Below are 23,515 nucleotides of genomic sequence, written 5' to 3' on the forward strand. Positions count from 1 at the left end.
AATTCTGGAAACTATTCTAAACCCAAGCCATTTCGGCCACAAGCCCTTTTCTGCTAACCACTAGAATTAGAAAATCTGTACACCTGGAAGATAGTACCACATGTTGATTAGAAAACGGGCATTCTTTAGAAGTCAGTTCTGTTACCACAGGACCTGAAAACAGCTGCTTGGTATCTAGATCACTTGGACCCTGGGTTAAAGCTACCGCACACCAGATACATTATTTGTGCAAAGAGGAAGGGCATTAAGTGAGAAAGCAAAAACACAGATAGATGTATTTCTTGTGAAACCATAAAATAAAATGGAATGGAGACATGTAGAAAACAGGGCTTTTTGCTTCGAACCATCAACTCCACAAGCCACCAAAAATACTGTCAATTAGATCAGAGGAGAGATAAAAAGAAACTAGACCATTTTTTTTTTAACATAGTGTGTACGTCAGTTATTTTCCTAAAACATCTTAGATGAGAGAACTTCCTTATCAGTTCCAAATTCAACACAATACAAAGCAAAGGAACTTTTATTACTACATTCACACAAGTAATGATTAAGTGCCCTGAAGTTTACCCTGATAGCTGAAGATTACCATTAGTTTCCACAGAAAACCTAATCCTATTCAAAGGAGAAAAGGGTGGGGAAAACTCATTAAGTGCTTAGCACTGCCACTTCATTTCAAATGCCATGTTTGTTTCTGTCCTTGGGTGAACGTATGTTAACACCAAACCGTGATCTAGCAATAGTTTACTATTTGGTTTAACTAGTAGCACTTAAAGAGCTTAATACAGGATAATACTTTAACAGCTTTTTTATCTGAGACAAAGTTAACTCTAAAATAACATGACAAGCAATGTACAAAATCTGTCCATTTTTTTTGTCCATCTAACAGACATAGCAATGAGATTTATAACCAGAAACTGCACTGAGAAGTAGACACATTAGTTTGTCAAGCTCTACCTGAAAACATTATGTTTTATTAAAACAAAAACCAAAACACTTAAATCTCAAGTTCTATAGTTTTACAGTCCAGTCTTACTGAAGTTGCACAGATTTCCTTTCTTGCAGACAAGGTAATATGCAGGAAGAACCCACGAAGAGCACGCTGGCTATCTGACAAATTGTACTATCTGGATTACAAATAAGTCTTGAAAATCTTCTGAAGAATGTCAAGGAGTTACCAGAGAGATTATATAGTGACCTTGATTTTTATTTTTCTTTACCTAGAATTCTACAAATTCTAAAATTTATCAATTGATGTATATCTTTTAAATAAACAGCACCAGTCTTGCCCATTGATACAATTAAAATTTGACTTGTTCTCAGTTCTTAGTTCACAAGTTTATTATGAAAAACACTGCAGTGCTCTTGTGCAGTAACATCGTCTTATAGGAGGGGGAAAAAACAGTTCTGTTCAAAACAACTCACCAGGTTCTGACAATAACAAAGAACAACATGAGGCTGAGATCTGAGAAGGGAAATAAACTGAGTGCAGACAAATCATACAATTAAATTAAACGGTATCCCTGAAAATAAACAAAACGATTTCAAAACTCACAAGTAGAGGGGAGGCCTTGGTACTTATTTTTAAAAATGTTCATTAAGCTCCAATGATTGTTTGCTGCTATCCTTACCTACAGTCATGCTGAGTAAAGCTATATAGCTAAATGGAAGTTAAACTGTACTCACGAGGTGTTAATGTTACATCGTATTATCTGCAGTCTCTCAGAGAAAGCAAAAGTAACTACAAATAGCGCTATGCCAGAAACTGGTTTCTTGACCAACAATGTCGCTTCAGCATGCAATGAACTGGTTCATTCTAAAGTGGTCACGGCTGTTGATGACAAGAGGCTTTGTATTTTTATATGGCACATCTTTTGGTCCGTGTGAAAACAAGTTTTTTGAATGTTAACTATTCTCTGACACTTTGGAGTTACTGTTGCTCTTCCCATTTCCATTAGGTCAACATATGGTTCATGGCAATACTGTACAAGTTTAAAATTTCATTACAGAAAGTAGTCTGGGGTACGACGAGTAACATGTGGCTCGCCTCTGCGAGGTGCTGGGTCAAACTGCAAGCTGAAAAACAAAACATATTTGTTGTTTATACTGCATGTATCAATGTACTGACAAGAACATTATTCTTCCTATACAATTTCAGTTTGTCTTTAATGGAACAGAATCCTAATTGTAGACTAATCAACCATTTAATAAGAGTCTTCTAGCTGTGTGTCTCCTCAAAGAGCCAAGGCAAACTTCAGAGAATTTTTTTTTAAGACAGAATTTTTATACATCAGGATAAGATTTTTTGAAAGAAGGGTTCTACTAAATAAATAAAACTTAAAGAGCCTAATGTACTTGTATTTGTAATCTCAACCTCAGGATATATTTTATTAACCCCACAATAAAAACATGTGTTTTAAAAGTTAAAATCTGGGCGGCGCCTGGGTGGCTCAGTTAGTTGGTTAAGCGACTGCCTTCGTCTCAGGTCATGATCCTGGAGTCCCGGGATCGAGTCCCACATCGGGCTCCCTGCTCAGCGGGGAGTCTGCTTCTCCCTCTGACCCTCTTCCCTCTCGTGCTCTCAGCTCTCATTCTCTCTCTCTCTCAAATAGATAAAAAAAAAAAAACTTTAAAAGTTAAAATCCTAATAATTCACATTGGAGCCTATATAGGACAAGTTTCTATTGATGAGTTTCAACATATCCTAAGTCCGTTCAAAAGGAAACACAGGGGCGCCTGGGTGGTTCAGTCGGTTAAGCGTCTAACTCTTGGTTTCAGCTCAGGTCATGATCTCAGGGTCATGAAACAGCCCCACACTGGGCTCTGTGCTCAGTGCAGAGTCTGCGTGAGATTCTTTCCCTCTCCCCCCTCCCTGTACTCGCGCGCTCCCTCTGAAAATAAATCAAATCTAAAAAAAAAAGGGAACATAAAAATCAAATTGGAATCTGGATTTAGCATGAGCCCTTCAAGTCTTAAACCTCCCATTCCAACTATACAGTGTAACTCAACTGTAATGGCAGCCAACTACTTAGGTGTAAATACTTACAAAGAATATTTTAGAGTATCATCAAGTTCCATGATCGCAGCTTGATTACCACAACGATAACAATAGTTTGGAGCACTGAAAATCGTTACTACATTCCGGTCATGGCACCAGTTATATCCCTACAAGGAAAACAAAGGTGATAAAAATCTATCTTACTCCCTTATCTACACAACTAGACTCAAAAAGAAAAAAAGTCCCTTCCAAAAAGCTTAAAAGCTATAATGTTTTGTTTCTCGATATTTTAATAATTTTCTGTACTCTGTGCAACTTAAAAAAAAATACATGAATTTTTCCTGAATTACAAAACTAGATTATAAATAGAAAAGACACTAGAAAACAGCACCAATCACCAGAGAATAAAGTGCTTCTTCTACATCTGGCTTTCTGTGATTAGCAGTATCTCATCAGCTTCCCACCGCAGTGGCCCTAAACGTGATCCAAGAATGAGTACATGGCCATTCCTTGTAGAGGCAGATAACATACTCAAGACCAAACCACATTAATTCTCTCAGTTAGAGCTGAAGGTCCCTGCCCAGGTACAAAGAAAATAGGCCTCTAGGATCTCCAGCCTCATTTTGTCAAAGTCCATGTGAATACACGAGTTACTTTTTAAGTATTGTACACAAATATTGTTCCCTGTCTTTAGCAAAGTCATACTTTTATAATCAATTATTAATATTAATGTAAACAGGACCCTAATTCTAAGTATGCTTATCAATGTCCCATTTCCCTTTTAGTTTCTTCTTTAAAATAACCTATAATCTTACCATCCAAAGGACCACTGAAACATTTTGGTATTTCACCTCAATCTCTCCTCCATAAACATACATGTTAAACACATGAAATAAACAAAACTGAGATAAAAATGTATATACTGCCTCCTCCCCTGTTCCCTGCACCTCACTTTCCCAGGCTTAAATCCCAAGCACTATCCAGTCATTAAGAATTCTCTGGAAATATGTCAACTACGAAACTCATTGTGAGATCAAAAAATGAGATTTTAATTCTAGTGTGCATCTACTGTAAAGGCTCAGGCTACAACAGCAAATTCATTGGAAGGGATACATGGAGTATCCTCATTAATATCATTAATTAGCACCCCACCACCACCAAAAAACCCTCCCTAATATCTTCCTTCATTACGTTTACTTAAAAAGCAAATCAGATTTCAGAGAAGAGAATATACCTCCATCACCAGCTGGTGAGCTCTGGACACCAATGTGAGGCCATTGGCATGATTAAATGTTTCGGAAATGTCTTGCCCAAAGGTATAACCAGCTCCTCGAGGAGATATACCCCAACCACCACGATCATCTGGATCTGACCACAGCAAGTCACACATTGGACCCTAAAAAGGAAGGTAAGTTTTAAATTGCCTCTTGCAAAAAATGATTTGAGTAATTCATCAGCGGGAACACCCTATGAAGTCACACTTTGAATGGTATTTGCTGAACAGTTTAAGGTTTTGCTTTAAAGTATCTCTGTCAAATAAATAAAACTTTTCCCAATGTTTTTAAGAGGCATATCCTACATCAATGAGCCCCAAGAGCAAAAAGCCCTATAGTATGCAAATTTTCATGTCAGACAGTATTGACAAGTAATTAAGGCAACAACTGAGATTCTAAGGCCTACTCCCAAAGGTGTTGTGATCTTGACAGGTTTCTTACTATTAGCTTCTAAAGAAAGAGGTTGCTGACAAGAGTGTTCATACCGCATGGGGTCATTTTTGAACATTAAAAGAGAGAACACACAGAAGGAAGTTACAGTAAAATTTTTCCTCTCTACAAGGTTTTCTGAAAAGATTTTATTACCAAATAAAAGTCAGTAACTCATTAGAAAAAAAAAAAAAAGGCAATACCTCATGAGGAACTTCTTGTAGGCGATCAAGTGCTCTGATGTGATCCAGTGTATCTATGGATGGTGAGAGGCCACCATGTAGACAGAATATCTGGAAAGAATGGTTTATAATGTTAACATCACATAAAAGAAACTTTAAACATTCTGGACTAAGCTGCAGGCAGCAGCCCGTATCACTTGGTGTGACTACTGTTTCTGTATTCTACCAGAACCAGGCTTGTCTCTGCAGAGGCTTTCTTCCAACCCACTCTAACCTAGTGAATACACTCCCTTTCTTCCAGATAAATCATTGCTACTGCACCCAGAAAACATTTCTCTGACCTTAAACTCAGCACAGACTATCCATTCCTCTCATAGGACCTTTTGCTATATCTTCTGTGCACTCCTCTATGTGGACAATAAATAGCTAATTACATCTCCAAGACTTGTCCAGAAACAACCTGAGAGGATGGATGGACTAAATCTTCCATCCCTGTGGTCCGAACATACAGTTCAGTGCTTGATACAAAGAAGGCACTTCAGAAGTCTAGAAGGGATGTGTAGGTGGAAAAATGACTGGCACCTAAACATTAAGAAAGCAGATTCATGAAAATAACCAGCAATGTTAAGTTTTAGGAAGACCTACATACCTGCCCATCCACCAAGGCAGTGAGAGGAAGATAGTCAAAAAGATCTGTGAAATATTTCCAAACATTTGCATTTCCGTATTTCCTTAAACATTCATCATAGAAACCATATACTTGTGTGATCTGTCTGCTCTCATGATTTCCTCGAAGAATGGTGATACGTTCACGGTAACGAACCTGAAACAACAAAACAGAAAACAGTATGAATACCTGGCTCCTTCAAAAACCAAATGACAATTCAGCAAACTTTCTACAGGAAAATTCAGAGTTCCAATTTTGGTGGGGGGGGGGAATCCCATCCCCCCACATCTACAGACATCTGTCCACGGAGTTATCAGCAAACCCTATCTCAATTACAATCAAACTCCTGCTACTACCAAATTCACAAAGCATAATCATCAGCCATAGAACTCCATGGAATTTTTTTCTAGAGTTAGATGACTTTTGGTAAATTTATAGGTATGCAATAACCATCACAATTATTTTAGAACCTTTCCATCTTCAGTCCAAAAATATCCCCCCTGGGCCGTCTCAACTCCTACTCCCAGCAACCACTGATTTGTCTTTTCTGTATTTCCTTAAACACTCATCACAGAAACTATATACTTGTGTGATCTGTCTGCTCTCATGATTTCCTTTTGAGATCTTTTTGTAAAATTTCATATAAATATAATAATACAAGATAGAGTTTTTTGTGTGTCTGGCTTTATTCACTTAGCAGAATATTTTTGAGGCTCATCTGTGTATATGTATCAGTGGATCCTTATTATTTTACTTTTTATTGCTGCACAGTATCCCATTGTATAGCTATACCACACTTTTTTTCTTTATTCCCCAGTAGGAGGAACATCTGAATGGTTTACAGTTTTTGAGTATTATGAGAATGTTGCTATGATCATCTTGCCTCTAAGTTTTTTGTATATACACTTTCATTTCTCTTGAGTATATTCCTAGTCCAATATAATTGCTAGGTATTAGTATGGGTGTAAGGTTCTAATCTCTCCATAAACTAACACTTGGTATTATCAGCCTTATTGATGATAGCCATTCTAATGGGTGTAACTCTGACTTTAATTCGTATTTCCCTGATGTTTAATGATTTTGCGCATCTTTTCATGCGCTTATTGACTATTCATATATCTTCTTGGGTGAAATACCTATTCAAGTAATTTGTCCATTTTTAATATGTCTATAATTACTGAATTATAATAGGTTTTTTTTTAAGATTTTATTTATTTGAGAGAGAGAGCACATCAGAGGGGGGAGGGTCAGAGGGAGAAGCAGACTCCCTGCTGAGCAGGGAGCCCGAAGCGGAACTGGATCCTGGGACTCCAGGATCATGACCTGAGCCGAAGGTAGCCGCTTAACCAACTGAGCCACCCAGGGGCACAATAGGTTTTTTATATGAACATAAATACTTTTTTCTTAGTGATATACTTTGAAGAACAAAAAGTCCTAATTTTTTTTAAAAAGATTTTATTTATTTGACAGAGACACAGTGAGAGAGGGAACACCAGCAAGGGGAGTGGGAGAGGGAGAAGCAGGCTTCCTGCTGAGCAGGGAGCCTGATGCGGGGCTCGATCCCAGGAACCTGGAACTATGACCTGAGCTGAAGGCAGATGCTTAACAACTGAGCCACCCAGGTGCCCCCAAAAATCTTAATTTTGATGAAGTCCAATATAACAATCTTTTTAATGGACTGCTTTTCATTATCATATCTTAGAAATCACTGCCTAACCCAGAGTTACAAATATTTTCTCCTATGCTTTATTCTAGAAGTTTCATAGCTTTGGCGCTTACATTTAGGCCCCTGATTGATTTTGACTCATTTGTATCGTATGAGGTATCTAAGTCCATTTTTTTGTATATAGATATCCAACTGTCCTAACACTACTTGCTTAAGTTTCCTTCCCCCAGTGCCCCTGTACTAGTGTGCAAGGGCTGCCATAACAAAGTAGAACAAATGGGCAGCTCAAAGAACAAAAATTAATTTCCTCACAGTTCTCGAGGCTGGAAGTCCAGATCAAAGTGAGAGCCGGGTTAGTTTCTTCTGAAGGCCGGTCTACTTGGCTAATAAAAGGTCATCTTCTCCACGTTTCTTATCATCTTCCCTCTGTATCTGTGTCCTAATGTCTTCTTACAAGGACACCAGTCAAATTGAATTAGGGCTCACCCATATGACCTTATTTTACCTCAATTACCTCTTAAAGGTCCTATCACCAAATACAGCCACATTCTGAGGTACCGGGAGTTAAGACTTCAATGTACGAATGGGGGGGGGGAGGTGTATGTGGCACAATTCAGCCCCAAAACCTTTAAATATAAATTCTTGAAGGCAGCATATTCATTCCTCTGCTAAGCACTGGGATTCATCCTGGGCTTTAAGCACAAATTAGCTTACAATGTTGTTTTCATAATACCTAGAGAAACTTTCCATCACTTAATCCAACTGCTTCATTTTACAGATGCAGAGAACTTAGTATATCCTCCAAAAATGGTTTGTAGCATGTTACATGATTCAGATTATCGCAGCTTCATGAGCATATACATTATATATTGCCTAAAATCCAGCTTTTCCCAAAACCACATCTTACCACTTTTGCAGTATTAGAGGTTTCTGGCAGCCGGTTTTATCACTGTGAACGTTCTTTAGTAAAATCTCCCCTAAAGGTAAAATCATACTTTCTTTCCAAGGAAAGGCAGAAGCCTGCCATTCCAAAAACTATTGACCACTACTGTGTCTCATTTTCAGATCTTTGTACAATTCCCACAGCTCCAATTGGTATAAAGCAGCTTGCTTTATCATTCTTACTATTCTAGATTGTCAAGTATTATTGGCTGCCAACTATTCCACAGAGAGAAATCATAATTTAGATATTCACTTTTGTTGGGTATCTAGATCAATTCCTTTTCTAGTATTAAAATGCTGAAATTAAATGTTTTCACACAAAGCTCTTTTCCTCTTGAATTTCTTCTTCAGTAAAAGTCTAATTATAGGATTACTGTGTCAAAAGATGTGAACATCCTGACGTTTAGTATCTTTAATTTCAAAAGCACCTAGAAAGGTAGTTATACTACCTCCCCACACCCTAATTAACTGAAGAAGTATTTTTATTTGACTGGCTTTCTAACATTTTTCAAATAACTTGAATGAGAATAACCTTTTTACTTTTATTCTATAGCATCCCCTTATTCAGAATGAAGACAGACGTATGATTTATAAGTCCCAAACCTGAATACCTGCATTTCTAAATATGGAACCTTCAGAGAAAATCACAAATCACTGGGGAAGAAAAAGAACAAAACTGTCTCACCCAGTACAAAATGCCCCCAAACAAAACTGAAATTACCTTAAGAGCTACAAGCAGAGTAACTGTTTCAACTGAATAATATCCTCTGTCAACATAATCTCCCATAAACAAGTAGTTTGTATCTGGTGATTTGCCACCAATTCTAAACAGTTCCATGAGATCATGAAATTGCCCATGTACATCTCCACAGACGGTGACTGGACATCGAACCTCTTGCACATTGGATTCTTTTGTCAGGATTTCTTTAGCCTACAGATGGAGATAAAATAAACCAATACATTTAGCATTAAACAACATTAACAAAGATAAAGTTAATGCAGCTTAAAGAACAGACTTGGTGTAAGATGAAATTGTAGGCACTGATAATGCCATTAAAGAGGGCAAGATATGGCCAGATTCCATCTATTGGTTATCTCACTCCTGATACTTAGAAAAAGTATGTATCAAGACGCATAGTTCCATTCCTCTCATCACTATCAGTTCTTAGGCCTATCAGTTACCATCTAACTAAATGCTAAATAGTTTATTACTAGCAGCCATATAAGATTAATGAAAATGGAACAAGATATTCAGATACCTAGTTCCTTAGCTTTAAAGTTGTAATATGCTTTATGGATTCCAGGATATGAAGAAAGGTTTCTAATTCCCACTTAACTGTTTTTTGGGGGAGGTGGGGAGGGGAACAATACATTAAAATTTCACCTGTATTTTTACACTCTTAATACTAAAAATACAAACTGTTGCTTTACAACTGTAATTATTCAATATACATGGTTTTTATAAAGTTGTTTGGCAACATATGCATTCCCCCATGTAATCACAAATTCAAACATTACTTTTAAGGGCAGCATAACATTTCACTCACTCGAAACCCTATCAGTCATTCAACATACATTTACTGATCATTCACCTTACCCCCAAAACCAAAGTGCACTGGGGAAGACCATCATTCACTCGCTCAATCATCCAAGTAATACTACGTGCCAGGCCTTGTGCTAGCCATTGGGGGACCACAGCGTACAAGATCGGTCACAGGGGACAGGGGACCACAAACAAGTAATCAAGCAACAAAGTACAGGCTGTGTTAAGTGATGAAAGAAAGGGAAAAAGTAAACGGTGGAGACCCATTTACATAAGATATCACAACGAACAAGACAGCCCATAAAAGCACACAGTGCAGCATGAGCAGCAGACAATAAAATGATCAGGCCAAGTGCTAAGACATGCTAGAGTAGGCTGCAGTTTTCCAGGATCACAAACTGGGACAGCCAGGAAAACTGCCTGAGGTCCAAGGAATGGGTGAGAGTCAGTTACAGGAAGGGGATGGCAGTAGGAAATGGGAAGAGGTCCAACATAGGCAAGATGCGATCATGTGTGTAAATTCTCAGGAAGAGGAAAAGGTTTACATGGCTGAAGCATACCACTTAAGAGAAAAGGGCAGACTGGGGTAGGTGCAGGGTGACCCAACTATCCTGGCTTTAGTGCTCAAAGTCTGGCATCCCAAGAAATGCCTCCGTTGCGCTCAAGTAAACCATGAGAGTTGGTCATCCCAGGTAGGAAATGAGGGGGAGGACAGGACGTGAGCATGAACTGAAGAACAAGTCCAATCAAAGCAGTACTCCTAGAACAAAGATCCACTGGTGGAAAACTTGAGTGAATTTAGGATTTCAGAGGTAGGGCCATACATGTGGTTACCTGTGAGCAGAGCTTAAAGGCCACTAGTATTCAGTGACCAATCCACCAACAAGTCTTGACTAGCCTCCCTCCAAAACATATCTCAAATCAAACTATTTGTATCTTTTTTGCCACTACCCTGGTCCAAGCCACCATTACCTCACCTGGATTACTGTGCTAGCCTCCATACTGAACTCCCTGCTTCCATTCTTCCTGACTCCAATCTATTTTCCACCCAACTGTCCCAAGTTAAGAGTTAAAAAAATGTTCACCAGGTTCCTTTAACCACTGCATACACAGCACCTCACTAGGACAATGTCTGAGATGTAAAAGGCATTTAATATCTGTTTGCTTAATGAATCAAGAACTTATACTGGGATACTGCTAAGTCATCTTCAGGGAAAGCCATGGACATCTCTCAGGACAACATCAGAAGTACAGGCCTGGAAACTGGTACCAAGTTCTCTGGAGAATGAAGAAATAATAGGTAACAGTAGTAAGGAAAAGTGCCTTGGTATCCAGGTAGAGAAAAGAAGCCTGAAAAACAGGGAATTTTATCCTAGAGGAAGGCAGCATCCATCTATCTGGGAGGGCTATTAGACAAAGTATAGGACTTTCCTCAGGAAGAGTCAGATTTCAGTTAAGCCAAGAAGGTAAAAGAAATCTGTTCTGAAAATGGGTTAAATGTATTTACTTTATGCGCTCAACATTTATTGAACATTTTCTTCTATGTGCAGCTAGCATTATGAAGTGGTGTTCCAGAATGTACAGTCGGAGGCTCCATCAGGGGAAGGCAACACACTAGAACATGGAGGTGAAATTGCCATAGCGAACTGTTGCTAATGAGCCACTGCTCATTAGATTTTAAGCGACAACCAAGGGTAACAAGGAGTGGTTTCAAGGCAGTAGTATGCAATCTTAGCCACATATTAAAAATCATTTGAGCTCTTTAAAAAAAAAAAAAATCTAGATGCTAAGGCTACTCCTCTCTCAAGCCAGAATCTTTGGTAAGTGGGATCCAAGCACGATAATTTTTTTTAGTCTCCCCTCCTTATTCCATACCAGTGCTTTTTCAGGTGCAGTGAAGTTTAAGAACCATTTTTTTTTTAAGATTTTATTTGAGAGAGAGGGAGCAAGCACAAGTGGGGGGGGGGCAGAGGGAAAGGGAGAAGACTCCCTGTTGAGCAGGGAGCCCACTGTGGGGTTCCATCCCAGGACCCCGAGATCACCACCTGAGCTGAAGGCAGACGCCCAACTGACTGAGCCACCCAGGCACCCCTAAGAACCATTATTTTCAAGTCTCCAAACATTTGGGGAGCCTATTTCAAGACACCGACCAATCATTGACATCCAAAAATTAATCATTATTTTGTTCTATTTTTAAGTTTAGAAAAAATTTCCGCTGTGTCTCAAAAAGTGATAGTTCTTCAGAAATACATATAATCCATCTCGCTAGGGTAATTCCAATCTCCCATGATTTATTATTACTAAAAAGCAGAATTTCACTAGGCATATTCCTTAAGACTGTTTGGCATTAATACCATGTCCAGTGTTTTTAGCACCTGGCACACAGTAATGAAAATAGCCATGAATGAAATGATAGGTCCCACTTCAAAGAAATTTGCAAGTTCCTCAGAAGTTTTAAAAGGACAATGACATAAGAAAACGTGGTCACAACCCTATAAATCTTGCAATTCTATGAGAAGTTAAATTCCAAAATACATCTTTTTTTTTAAAGATTTTATTTATTTTTTGACAGAGACACAGTGAGAGGGAACACAAGCAAGGGGAGTGGAAGAGGGAGAAGCAGGCTTCCCATGGAGCAAGGAGCCCGATGCGGGGCTCAATCCCAGGATCCCAGGATCATGACCTGAGCTGAAGGCAGACGCTTAACGACTGAGCCACCCAGGCGCCCCCAAAATACATCTCTTGACACTTGCTTACAGGTAAGGCTATTCTCTATATGAATGATAAAAAGTTGCCATTCACAACTGCCCGACATTCCTTATTACTCTTTACTCAATTTCTATTCAACTCACAAAAGGACAATTAAACCTAAATGCTAGTTGTTCCTTTTATTTCAATTTTGACATATCACAATGATGAACACTGTATCTTTAATTTATTTAGATTTTTTTTTTTAAGTAGGCTCCACTCCCAATGTGGAGCCCAACACGGGGCTTGAACTCACAACCCTGAGATCAAGATCTGAGCTGAGATCAGGAGTCAGATGCTCCACCTACAGAACCAGCTAGGCGCCCCAATCTTTAATTTTACTTTTTAAAACTGTGCAAGTTATAGTGACACATCCTTTGAAAAATAAAAAAATTTAGCAGCAGATAAAACCAAATGTCCCCTTTGACCACTCTCCACAATCCCACTCCTCTTGGGAAAAGTAACCACCAAGAGTATTCTGATGTACATCCTTTTGAAAGCCTGTTGACAAGTTTTACATACATATTATATGCCTACAAAAACATAATCGTTTTCTTTTGCACTTTTAAACTAGAACTGTATTATTCAGCAGACTGCTTTTCTCGCCAACAATCCATATTGGAGATCATAATGCATACATATAGGCTTGGTTAATTTCTCACACTGGAGGTAAGATTATTATAATACGGTGAGGGGGAGGATGAAAAGGTAAAAACGCTGCAATGAATATCCTAGTGTTTGCTCCCTGGTATACATCTGGTATACATACACAGACACTTCCTGAAAGAAGATAGCATGAAGTTGACATATTAGCAGATCCAACAGCTTCTTTTTACGTTGACATTATAAAATTGTCCTCCAAAAAGGAAAGGACACTGTATTTATAAAGTAAACTAAAGTACTAGGTCTGGGAAAGCCAAAGCTCTTTTCTTCTCTTCCTACCAAATTTCAGACCAGAACAATTACAATTAAATTCTGGAGAAAACAGTATTTATTACATACGCCATCAAGCCAAGTATTAAGTATATTTTAACAACAAAAACTCAAGCTTACAAAGAATTTAAGTATACCTTTTTTTTTGGTCTCAACTCAGCTTTCAGAGGATTACTACACCAAAATACACTATCCCAGAACACCAGAACAATAATGGTTGCAGATCTCCTCACTGAAGATTATTTTACAGTCAAGAAAAACTAATCACAGAAAAAGAAATGTCTTGAGAAGCTGTACTATCAGAAGGAGTCAGGCCTTTTCAAGTCTCAGAAGCACCTAAGAGAACCCCTCTATGGGTCACCTAATGGGACCTCTAATAAGTCATCTTTACACTTGATCTTAGCCAAAAGGCTGAGAAGCAATCTAATGAGTCACCTTTAGAACCTGCAGACCTTCACCAACCATCAGTTTCTAAGATAGATATACTTCAACTCTCTAGCTTAATATTCAAGGTAAATGGCAGAACCAGATTTTCAAAGCAACTTAATTAACATTAGAGAGGTTTATACTTCTAATAACTACCTTTTCACTTTCTAGTATTCTGATTCCTCTAATTTAAAGCCTCAGGTCACCTGAATTATGCAAAGAAACAAAAGCAAAAGATACACACCCCAAACTTTTGCTTCCCCTAAAACATTTTTTGAGGGCCTCAAAAAGTCTCCACTAATAAACATTTGGGAAAAAAATAATTAAAAATCAAGTTTTTAAAAATAGTGTGATCAGCACCATATTTATTTTTTATTTATTAATTCTTCAGCAGGAACCCTACTGAAATTCAAATGGCATAAACTGAAATCAGTGAACTCAAGGAAAAAAGATCTAATAAATATAAATCTTCATAGAACAAGGCTGAAACTGAAATAAGCTAGTCTAATAATAAGAGCTTAAAAGTTAAATTTTTCTACAGTCCTAAAATTCAAACAATTTGGAGATTCACTTGAAGAAAAGAAACTTTTAGGAATGGTAATTTATTATTAATGTCCTCTCTGCCTTCTGAGTTCAGATTCAGAAATCTTAAAATTTTCCTTAAGGGTACACAATAGCAGTATTAACTTCTCATTAACGTGTACCGTAGAAAAAGATATTTATGCATTTTTATATTAAAGTCACACAACATATTCACGCATTTTCATTATTAAACCAAGCAAACATTTTAAAAATGCAAAATGATTACAATTATGTAAAAGTTCTTTGTATGAGAACACTGGAGAACATTAAGATGTTGATAGATTATGGCTGTCTTAAACCTACCACACCAACAAAAACTACTCTCATTTCTTTGTATTCCCTTCCAGCTTTTACCCACATACTGACCTCGTGCTTAAAACTGGTAAACGCTTCAATTTCTATCCTAGAGTTCATATTCATTGGGGCGCCTGGGTGGCACAGCTAGTTAAGCATCTGCCTTGGGCTCAGGTTGTGATCCCAGGGTCCTGGGATCAAGCCCCACATCAGGCTCTCTGATCAGAGGGGAGTCGTCGTCTCCCTCGCACTCTGCCCCTCCCCCTCATTTGCTGCATGCTCTCTCTCTCAAATTCTTTATAGAGTTCATATTCATAAATCCAATGCCTTATAGCATTATAGTGATCATTTTAAACTGCTGTATAATATCCTCCCAAATTTATACATGTACTGTTTATTTGACTTACTTCCCTTCAGGAGATTTTCAATTGTGGGATTAGAGAGCAAAATACGTGAACGTTTTTTGGTTACATATGTAGTCTATAAAGCTCAATTATTCCCAATATATACACGTTAATAAATGTTAGAATGCACCCATTCTCATCTATTTCAAATATAAAATGCTACTTTCTGATCTAACTGGTACTTTTCATTTTGGAGTTCAAATTTTTTATTCCATGTTTATTTACTATCAGTTATTTCTCCTCTTACACAGATTGTTCACACAAATTTTTTGAGTTATCTATCGATACAAGGCTAAATGATGCTTAGACATTTTTCTATTAAAAATCTGATTATTAATTCAAATGTTCACTGGAACTCTGTTTCACATAAATTAAGCATTTCATACTTTAATCACAATTGAGTGTATCTTCTACCAATATAGCCACAAAGACATAAGAGAAGCAAACCTAAAAAAATGCAATAATTAATTTTTGAATTTTACTTTCCAGTTTCAGAATTATAAACATTTGAAAACATTTTTTTTTTAAAGATTTTATTTATTTGACACAGAGAGACATAGCGAGAGAGGGAACACAAGCGGGGGGGCGGGAAAGGAGGAAGCAGGCTTCCCGCGGAGCAGGGAGCCCAGTGCGGGGCTCGATCCCAGGACGCTGGGATCATGACCTGAGCCAAAGGCAGACGCTTAACGACTGAGCCACCCAGGCGCCCCTTGAAAACATTTTTAAAAAGCAAGTTCACAGGGTGCCTGGGTGGCTCAGTCAATGAAGCATCCAACTCTTGCTTTCAGCATCAGGCTCAGCGGGGAGTCTACCTGAGATTTTCTCTCTCTCGCTCTCTAAAATAAATAAATAAATCTTTAAAAAAGGGCAAATAAGCAAGCAATAATAAATTTTTTCAATGCCATAAGAGAATTGCATTTTGCTTCATTTTGCTTTTATGAAAGATAAAAGGTAGGTTTTCTTGATTTTCATAATTGGGCAAAAAAATTATGGTTCATGACAAACTAGTGTATATGGCTAGATTTTTACTTTGGTCTGATATATAACGTAGACATACTACTAGCCCTGGAGGCAAATAAATCTTGAGTTATTCATCTTCAACTGTCAAACCTTTCTTCTTATTACTGGTCTTTCATTAATTACACCGAACAGATGCCTCAAACGTTTTATGAAACATTTTGGTCTTCTGTATGATTATACTGTATGTATACTATCTGTGTGATTATACTATAAAAGTACTATTATCCTCCATGTAATGTTCTACGAACTAGTAGTTACTATTTGGTTTTAAGGTTAGGATCTAACCAAAAGAAAAAGGTCAGGTGTGGGGGATAATTCTAAAATTGTATTAAAGGAAAATACTTAAGGGACCCTTGGGTGGCTCATTCAGGTAAGCATCTGCTTTCAGCTCAGGTTATGATCCCAGGGTCCTGGGATGGAGTTCCTCATCAGGCCGTCTGCTCAGTGGGGAGCCAGCTTCTCCCTCTGCCTGCAGCTCCCCCTGCTTGTGTGCGCTCACGCTCTCTCTCTGACAAATAAGTAAAATCTTTAAAAAAAATTACTTAAGTTGATGTTTTTCCACCTCTGTGAAATACACATGTGCAGGAATTAAAAATTCGCAACAATTCCTGCATAGGGGAAAAACATATATAATCTAAACAGAGAAATGCTGGTATATGTGTAGTTGTTTATAAAAATTCTCACAACAATCCACCATGAATCCATCAACCACTCTGGATGTCTTTTTCCTCCCTTATCTGTACCAGGTGACGGCCTAGATAGTTTTTAAGGTTCCTTCCATCACTGAAATTTTACCAAAGCAATTCTTAAGCCTTTTCACTAAGTCACAGGCACCCAACAGGTAGTAGGCACTACTGCCAGTTTACGAACAATGGGTGGCAGACTAATGAAATGCACTTGATCACCACTGGCACAAATATTTTAAAACCTTTCCCATCTATAGAGTTTACTACAAGTTCAACCTCCTGGCTAATGTGAAACCCTACTATTAGAGCAAAAAACTAGCAAATCCCTAAAACAATGCTATTTAGACAAAGCTAAACAATGAAAATGAGTAATGCACATAACAGTTTAATAAATTTTCACTGAATGAATTCCAGAACTAAACATACACTGTCACACCATTAGTAGCATCACTGACACTCCACAGTCTTTGTGAACTACACTTTGTATATAACTCTACCTAGGTAAATGAACGGTCTCCCAAGAGCACTCCGGAAAAAGGTTTTCAATCTTCTTGCAGCCCCCTCAACATCAGTCATACTCCCATCTGGAGTAGTAACTGAATGACTGAAGCAGAGGTGAGGTCATGGAGTACCAGAGTGACTGGCCGACTGGTCACACACGGTTTAGAAAATACCCAGATTCAGATATACACACCTCTGTCACTGCCTTGTTCATCCATCCTAAACCACACTACCAATATATAAGTAGGCAATAGCAACTCTGTATTGTTCAGGAATTAAGCAGTTTCTTTTTAAGATTTTATTTATTTATCTGACAGACAGAGTAGGAGAGCACAAGCTGGGGGAACAGTAGGAGGGTGAGGGAGAAGCAGGCTCCCCGCCAAGCAGGGAGCCCGATGTGGGGCTCGATCCCAGGACCCCGGGACCATGACCCGAGCCAAAGGCAGACGTCCAACCATCTGAGCCCCCAGGCACCCCAAGAAATTAAGCAATTAATCCCAGATTGCTCTTTACAATTTTTTTCAGAATCCATCCCCAACCATTTACTGGCAGCCAGACCTCTATTTCAACTTCTTCTACCACTTCTGCACCAGAAGCTGAAAGGCTATTTAAAACAGCAAAAAAAACCCATAATCTTTTCCCTTCGTAGTTCTAGTCCAATTCCTATCTCACTTGTGTGGGAAAGCGCCGTTTGAAGGTTTATGAGAAATGAGTACAGAAAAGAAAAAAAAAAGAGAGACGTGTCAAAAAAGTAAAAAAAAGAGCGGGGGGGGGAGGTTCTGCCACACCAAACTTTCCCTCTCTTCTGGAGCACCTTCAAAAAAGACCCTTCCCTATCATTACCTCAAGGCAAACCTAGTATCTCCTGGTTTTCCTAGCTCACCTCCTCCAACCTAAACAAAGCCACAGGTAACTGACAAATGACTTAGAAAGCTACCAGCAATATCCTCTGCCATCAAAGACAGCGTGGGGGAGAGACACCTGACAAGTGATACAAATGTTACCCATACACTCCCTCCAGTGTCCCTCATGCTTTCTACAGCATGAGTTTCACCTGCCAATATCTGTAGGCAGAACTCTTGACTTTGACAGAGAAAACAAAAGGAAAGTTGGGGGACCTGCGTTTCCGAACAGTAGGACTGTTCACCTTTTCGATGCTTCCTCATTAAGTCAACCCAAAACCAAGGGCACTACTGCTTCATGACTAGATCATGAAACACACACAGGCACATATAGGTCTGACTGTGGAAGCCATGATAAAAAGGCATTTTACAAACTGTACTGAACAATATAAATGTTAGTTATGCTTTCCTGGACTATTTTAAAGTTCAGTTTCTAGACCATGATTCGCACTAAGGACACAGAGAAAATGAACTGGCATTTTCTTCTAATGTTATTTGAGGGGCAAATGCAGCCAGCCACATTCAAAATTGAAGAATAATTACGGTTTCCTCCTCCAGGACAAAGTGGGACAACAGTGCGTGACATGAATGGGAAGCTTTCAAGCAATGAGAATAATAATAATGCTTTATTTTACAGAGCTGTTGATTCTACAATTCAACTTGCCCCCAGTTCACCTCCATTTTTCATTATCAACACCACCTAAGAAGAGAGGGGAGGCTGTAAAGCAACACTAGAACACTGGGCTGAGAATCTGTAAGCCTGCACAATCTCACTTTAGCCCCTGAAGTCAAGTCACTTTACCTTCCTGTGCCTCTGGTTTCCGTCTATAACTGAGGATAATAACTGTCACATAAACTTGTTAAAAGACTTGTGTACGTGAAAATATGATGCAAACGTTCTGCATCATGCTTTCTCCATTTGTTCTCAATATTCAAATTACTTTTATGAAAATGAGCCAAACAACCTTTTAAATGTTTGTTTGTTGTTGTTGTTTTAAGATTTATCCATTCCAGGGGGGGAGGGGCAGAGAGGGAGGGCAAGTGGCGGAGAGAGCGAGCACATGAGCAGGAGGAAGAAAGAATCTCAAGCAGACTCCAGGTGGGCTTGATCTCACGACCCTGAGTTCAAGACCTGAGCCAAAAACAAGAGTCCAACACTTAACGAATGTGCCACCCAGGTGCTCCCAAACAATCCTTTAAATTAAGCACACATACAGACTCACAAAAATTTATTACCCACTTCATATAGAAATTTAATCTTGGTCAAGCATTTTGCAGCTCATCCAGTGAGAAGAGGGTTTGCTTTTTCCCATACTCATGTAACAAATGTGAGGCCATAATGACTGCATTTTATTTATAGTGTTTGCAGAGCAATGGAAAAGAGCATACCTAGGTAAAGAACTCCTTTGGGTAAAGAAAAAAAAACTGGCTATCAAACAACATTCTCCACAAGTTTGGAAAGACCTGAAAGGACAAAGCCAAAAATCATACCTAAATTAAACCACTGGTGAAGTCACATAATAAAAGACTGTTTACTGTAGTTGATACTATTTACTTCGTCCAATCTGCAAATGGAAACATACCATCCAGTTATACAAATGTAGTAATGTTACTGACTATAGAATTGTACCGGAGACAAAACTGCATTCACTCACCACAATTTTTCAACAATCAACTAAAATTATGATCCCCAAAATGACAAAGTATACTCCACACACAATCATCTTGGCTTTGATATAAACCTTAATCACACGTTGAAGGGAAAAAAGCTTAGTCAATTGCATAAAAACCATATTCACCTTTGTCTATAAATACACACCTGGATTCTCTGCATTTTGAACACCTACCACCATTAACTGCTAATAGGAGACCATAATAATGGTCTCTGAATTTTTTTAATCACCATGACCTCTCATGGTATACTTCTACCTTTACCATTTAAATATTTCATTCAGATCAGGCACCTTCAGGCAGATAAAAGGAAGGCTTTTGTATTACTTTTCCTTCTTAAAATTAAAGAAATGATTGGGGCGACTGGGTGGCTCAGTCGTTAAGCGTCTGCCTTCGGCTCAGGTCCTGATCCTGGGGTCCTGGGATCGAGCCCCACATCGGGCTCCCTGCTCGGCGGGAGGCCTGCTTCTCCCTCTCCCACTCCCCCTGCTTGTGTTCCCTCTCTCACTGTGTCTCTCTCTGTCAAATAAATAAATAAAAATCTGTAAAAATAAATAAATAAATGATCAACTACTACCAAGTACCTATCTCCAACAAGTATCTTTTCTTAAAAAAAAAAAAAAAACTATTATACAAATGAAAAATGATTCCCTCAAGATTTTCAAAATATGTAGCTTTCACTAGATGTGCTATTGGCTATTCAATTAAGAGTGAAAAGAAAATTTTTGTTTTAGTTTCCTAGTACAAAAAATCATTTCAAGTCACACATCCTAACTCATTCACATACCTAAAAAGCTGCCTTAAAACTTAGTTTACAAAGTTAATGTAGTTCCAAAAGTTCAAAAACTTGCAAGTTAAAGAGTATGAAGACTGCATAATATTCTCCCTCAAATGATCCATTTCTTGGAAACCTAACCTCAAATATTATTTCCACCTTTTTGGCTCTAAGAACAAAAATCTGGACACACTGGATAAGCAATGGAGAGCTAAATATAAACTGTTTAATCTCACTATATCTTAGTTTTACAAAGATGGGGAAAGCAATCACATTTACCACATTCATCAGTCTTGACACACCCAATCTAAGCACCCAGTATTATCTCCTGCAGTCTCCAACACAAACCCTCTACTTCCCTGGTTTGTCTACTACCTACTTCCAACTAGATTCAGGCTCCTTGAGACTAAAGGTGATTATACTTCATTGCTTTTCCTTTCTCTCATAAAAGTAAGCAATCGTGGATAGTCAGTAGGTGTTCGATTTTTAAACACAATAAACTAATTTAAATTGGATTATATAATCTCAGATTAGCAGGGACTCTGGAACATCTATTTTAACTCTTTAGTTTAAACAGCAAAATGTGGACTAAGTGTCCCAAGATCAGTCACAATTACTCTGCAGCAGAAAGAGGAATAGTGTCCAGGTCTCACTTGCAAGTCCAGAGGTCTTCCAATTACATCATTATCTCTCTTCCAATGTTTTCTACACAAATGACTAGTCATCTAACCAAATGCTGACTCAAAGTCTATATACAGTATTGATCCCTAAAAGTCATTAAAATCACTTCCAGCACCCAGAAAATTAAGACTTGACAGTATACGTTAAGTTTTAAAAGCCTCTTTCTAAACCCTTAATACAAACACCATCCTTATTTGATGAGGGTAAAGAAGGAACAAAAGACTCAATACATTGCTAACATTCAAATTCAGCTCCAACAGATAATTTACCACCTCATCAACTAGTAGGAGAGTTGTTCAGGCTAAGGATAAATAAATCTGAATTTGACTCATTTAAATTGCAATTATTCACAGCACAGTTTCTGAAAAAGCCTGCCTTAGGAACATAGACATCAAACTCATGAACCCAATTTTCCCATCAAACCGCAAAGGAGTCAGTGTAATTGCTCTCTAACAACTCTCCTCACTAACACAAAATGCAAATACGGTATTCCGCAATTCTGCACTACAATGAAATACTGCCAAGTTAATTTTGACAAGAGAAGTTAAACTATTTATAGTGGAGATAAGCATTTTCTATACATTAGAAAACTGAGTCATAACACTTTCAAAAATACAACACAGCCAATAGCTAAAGAGGCTGTTTCCCCAACCCCTACGTAAAAACAAAACGGAATTAGGTAATTTAAAATGGACTTATTAAAGGAACTACAGCATTCCATTTTCAACATCTGCAAACACTAAGCACAATGTCTGGGACATAGTAAAAGCTCAATAAACAGCTATTATTACTATCTTGCTACTTAGAGCCTCAAAAATACAAACAAGTAACTTTCCCAACAAAGAGCCAGTATACAAAATTTACTGCTCGCAGTTTACGTTGTTCATTTTAAAAATAGATGGCAAAATGCCAAGTACGTTCAGCTCGCAAAAGGGTTTCACAGTACCCAATTTGAATCAGCATATAAATCACAGATTAAACTGACACTTGATTTCCAATCCCAAAGCTCCTTATGTAGTATGACTCACCAAATTCTCCATTTCTTCCAACTATGAAACCTAAGTTGTACTCCTCCCTGCACCTACCGCCGTGACCTTCGTAGAAATTAGGTTAGAGATGTATTTTTTAAATTCTTATAACACACATTTTTAAGCGGTCTCTGGAAAGGACTGCTCAGTGAGTTTAACATAAACCACCAGGGAGAGTACTGAAGGTGAGCGACCTTTAGACAGGTCTTGGGATCCGGCCTACGAGCTCGCCTTTGGGGGAATCCTCCGGACAGCTTTGGACCGAAGAATGAGGCCTGAGTACAAGTAAAAAGCGTCTTACCCACCTCACAGTAGAGTCACAGGCCCGCAGCCCAGGCCTTGGAACCCAAGTCCTCTCACATGCATCTCGAAACCGTCCCCGACCCTGACATACAGGGTCTCTGCTCCGCTAGCCACCTCGCCCGGCACCAAAGCCGGGAGGCTCGGAAGCCCGGGAGTCGGGTGAACGGCGCCATTTTAGGCGGCGGTGGCGGCGACAACCAATCCCTGCGCTGGAGGCAGGGGGCGCCGGGTCGCCCGGGAGCTGCCGCCGGACCGCGCCGGGCGCCGGTCTGGGAGGCTCGGGGGGCCCGGACCGGCTGCCTCCGCCATGTTGCACCCTCCCCACAGCCGCCTCCTCCCCGAGGGGCTCGGCCCGCGGCGCCTCCCACAGCTAGAGAAAAGCTCACCTTTTCGCAGAGGCTCTTGACCTGGGACTCGGACAGCTGCTTGCACTCGTTCAGCTGCTCGATCCACTGGTCCAGCTCCTTGGTGAACACCTTCTCGTCCATGATGCCACCCGCCCGAACCGGCTGCCGCTCCGCGCTACTCCCGCGCCGCCGCCCGCACACGGGCCACACGCACACGCCGCCGCCGGTTCCCGGGGTACCTGTGTGGCTGCTGGCGGCTGCTCGGCGCTAGCGCGAACCCACGAACTCTCCCTGCACTACCCGGCCACCGGCCGCAGCCCTCCTCCGCTCGATCTAGTCCCGGAGCTCGGCTCTCTGTAATGGCGGCCGCCGGCGTGGTGACATCACGCCCGGCGTCAGGAGGCGGCGGGGTAGAAGGGCCGGGACAAGAGCTGCGCAACTGCAGAGCCAACCCTGGTCCGCCGCCAGAGCCGACTGGGGGGCGGGAACCAGGAGCCAAGACGCAGGCGCAACGTA

At 39.4% G+C, this 23,515-nt stretch overlaps 1 protein-coding gene across 1 annotated transcript; it reads right to left on the reverse strand.

The window, feature by feature from the left end:
• Window positions 1-949: 949 nt before the first annotated feature.
• PPP2CA (protein phosphatase 2 catalytic subunit alpha) lies at window positions 950-23,418 on the reverse strand. Its single transcript, XM_027606243.1, has 7 exons — window positions 23,039-23,418; window positions 8,877-9,086; window positions 5,530-5,703; window positions 4,902-4,991; window positions 4,230-4,391; window positions 3,044-3,162; window positions 950-2,073 (listed from the first exon to the last, which is right to left on the reverse strand). The coding sequence occupies exons 1-7, from the start codon at window positions 23,138-23,140 to the stop codon at window positions 2,001-2,003; spliced, it is 930 nt and encodes a 309-aa protein (XP_027462044.1). The 5' UTR covers window positions 23,141-23,418; the 3' UTR covers window positions 950-2,000.
• Window positions 23,419-23,515: the final 97 nt, after the last annotated feature.

This window comes from Zalophus californianus, chromosome 5 (assembly GCF_009762305.2).
Source record: "Zalophus californianus isolate mZalCal1 chromosome 5, mZalCal1.pri.v2, whole genome shotgun sequence".
In the NCBI taxonomy this organism is placed as follows: domain Eukaryota; kingdom Metazoa; phylum Chordata; class Mammalia; order Carnivora; family Otariidae; genus Zalophus; species Zalophus californianus.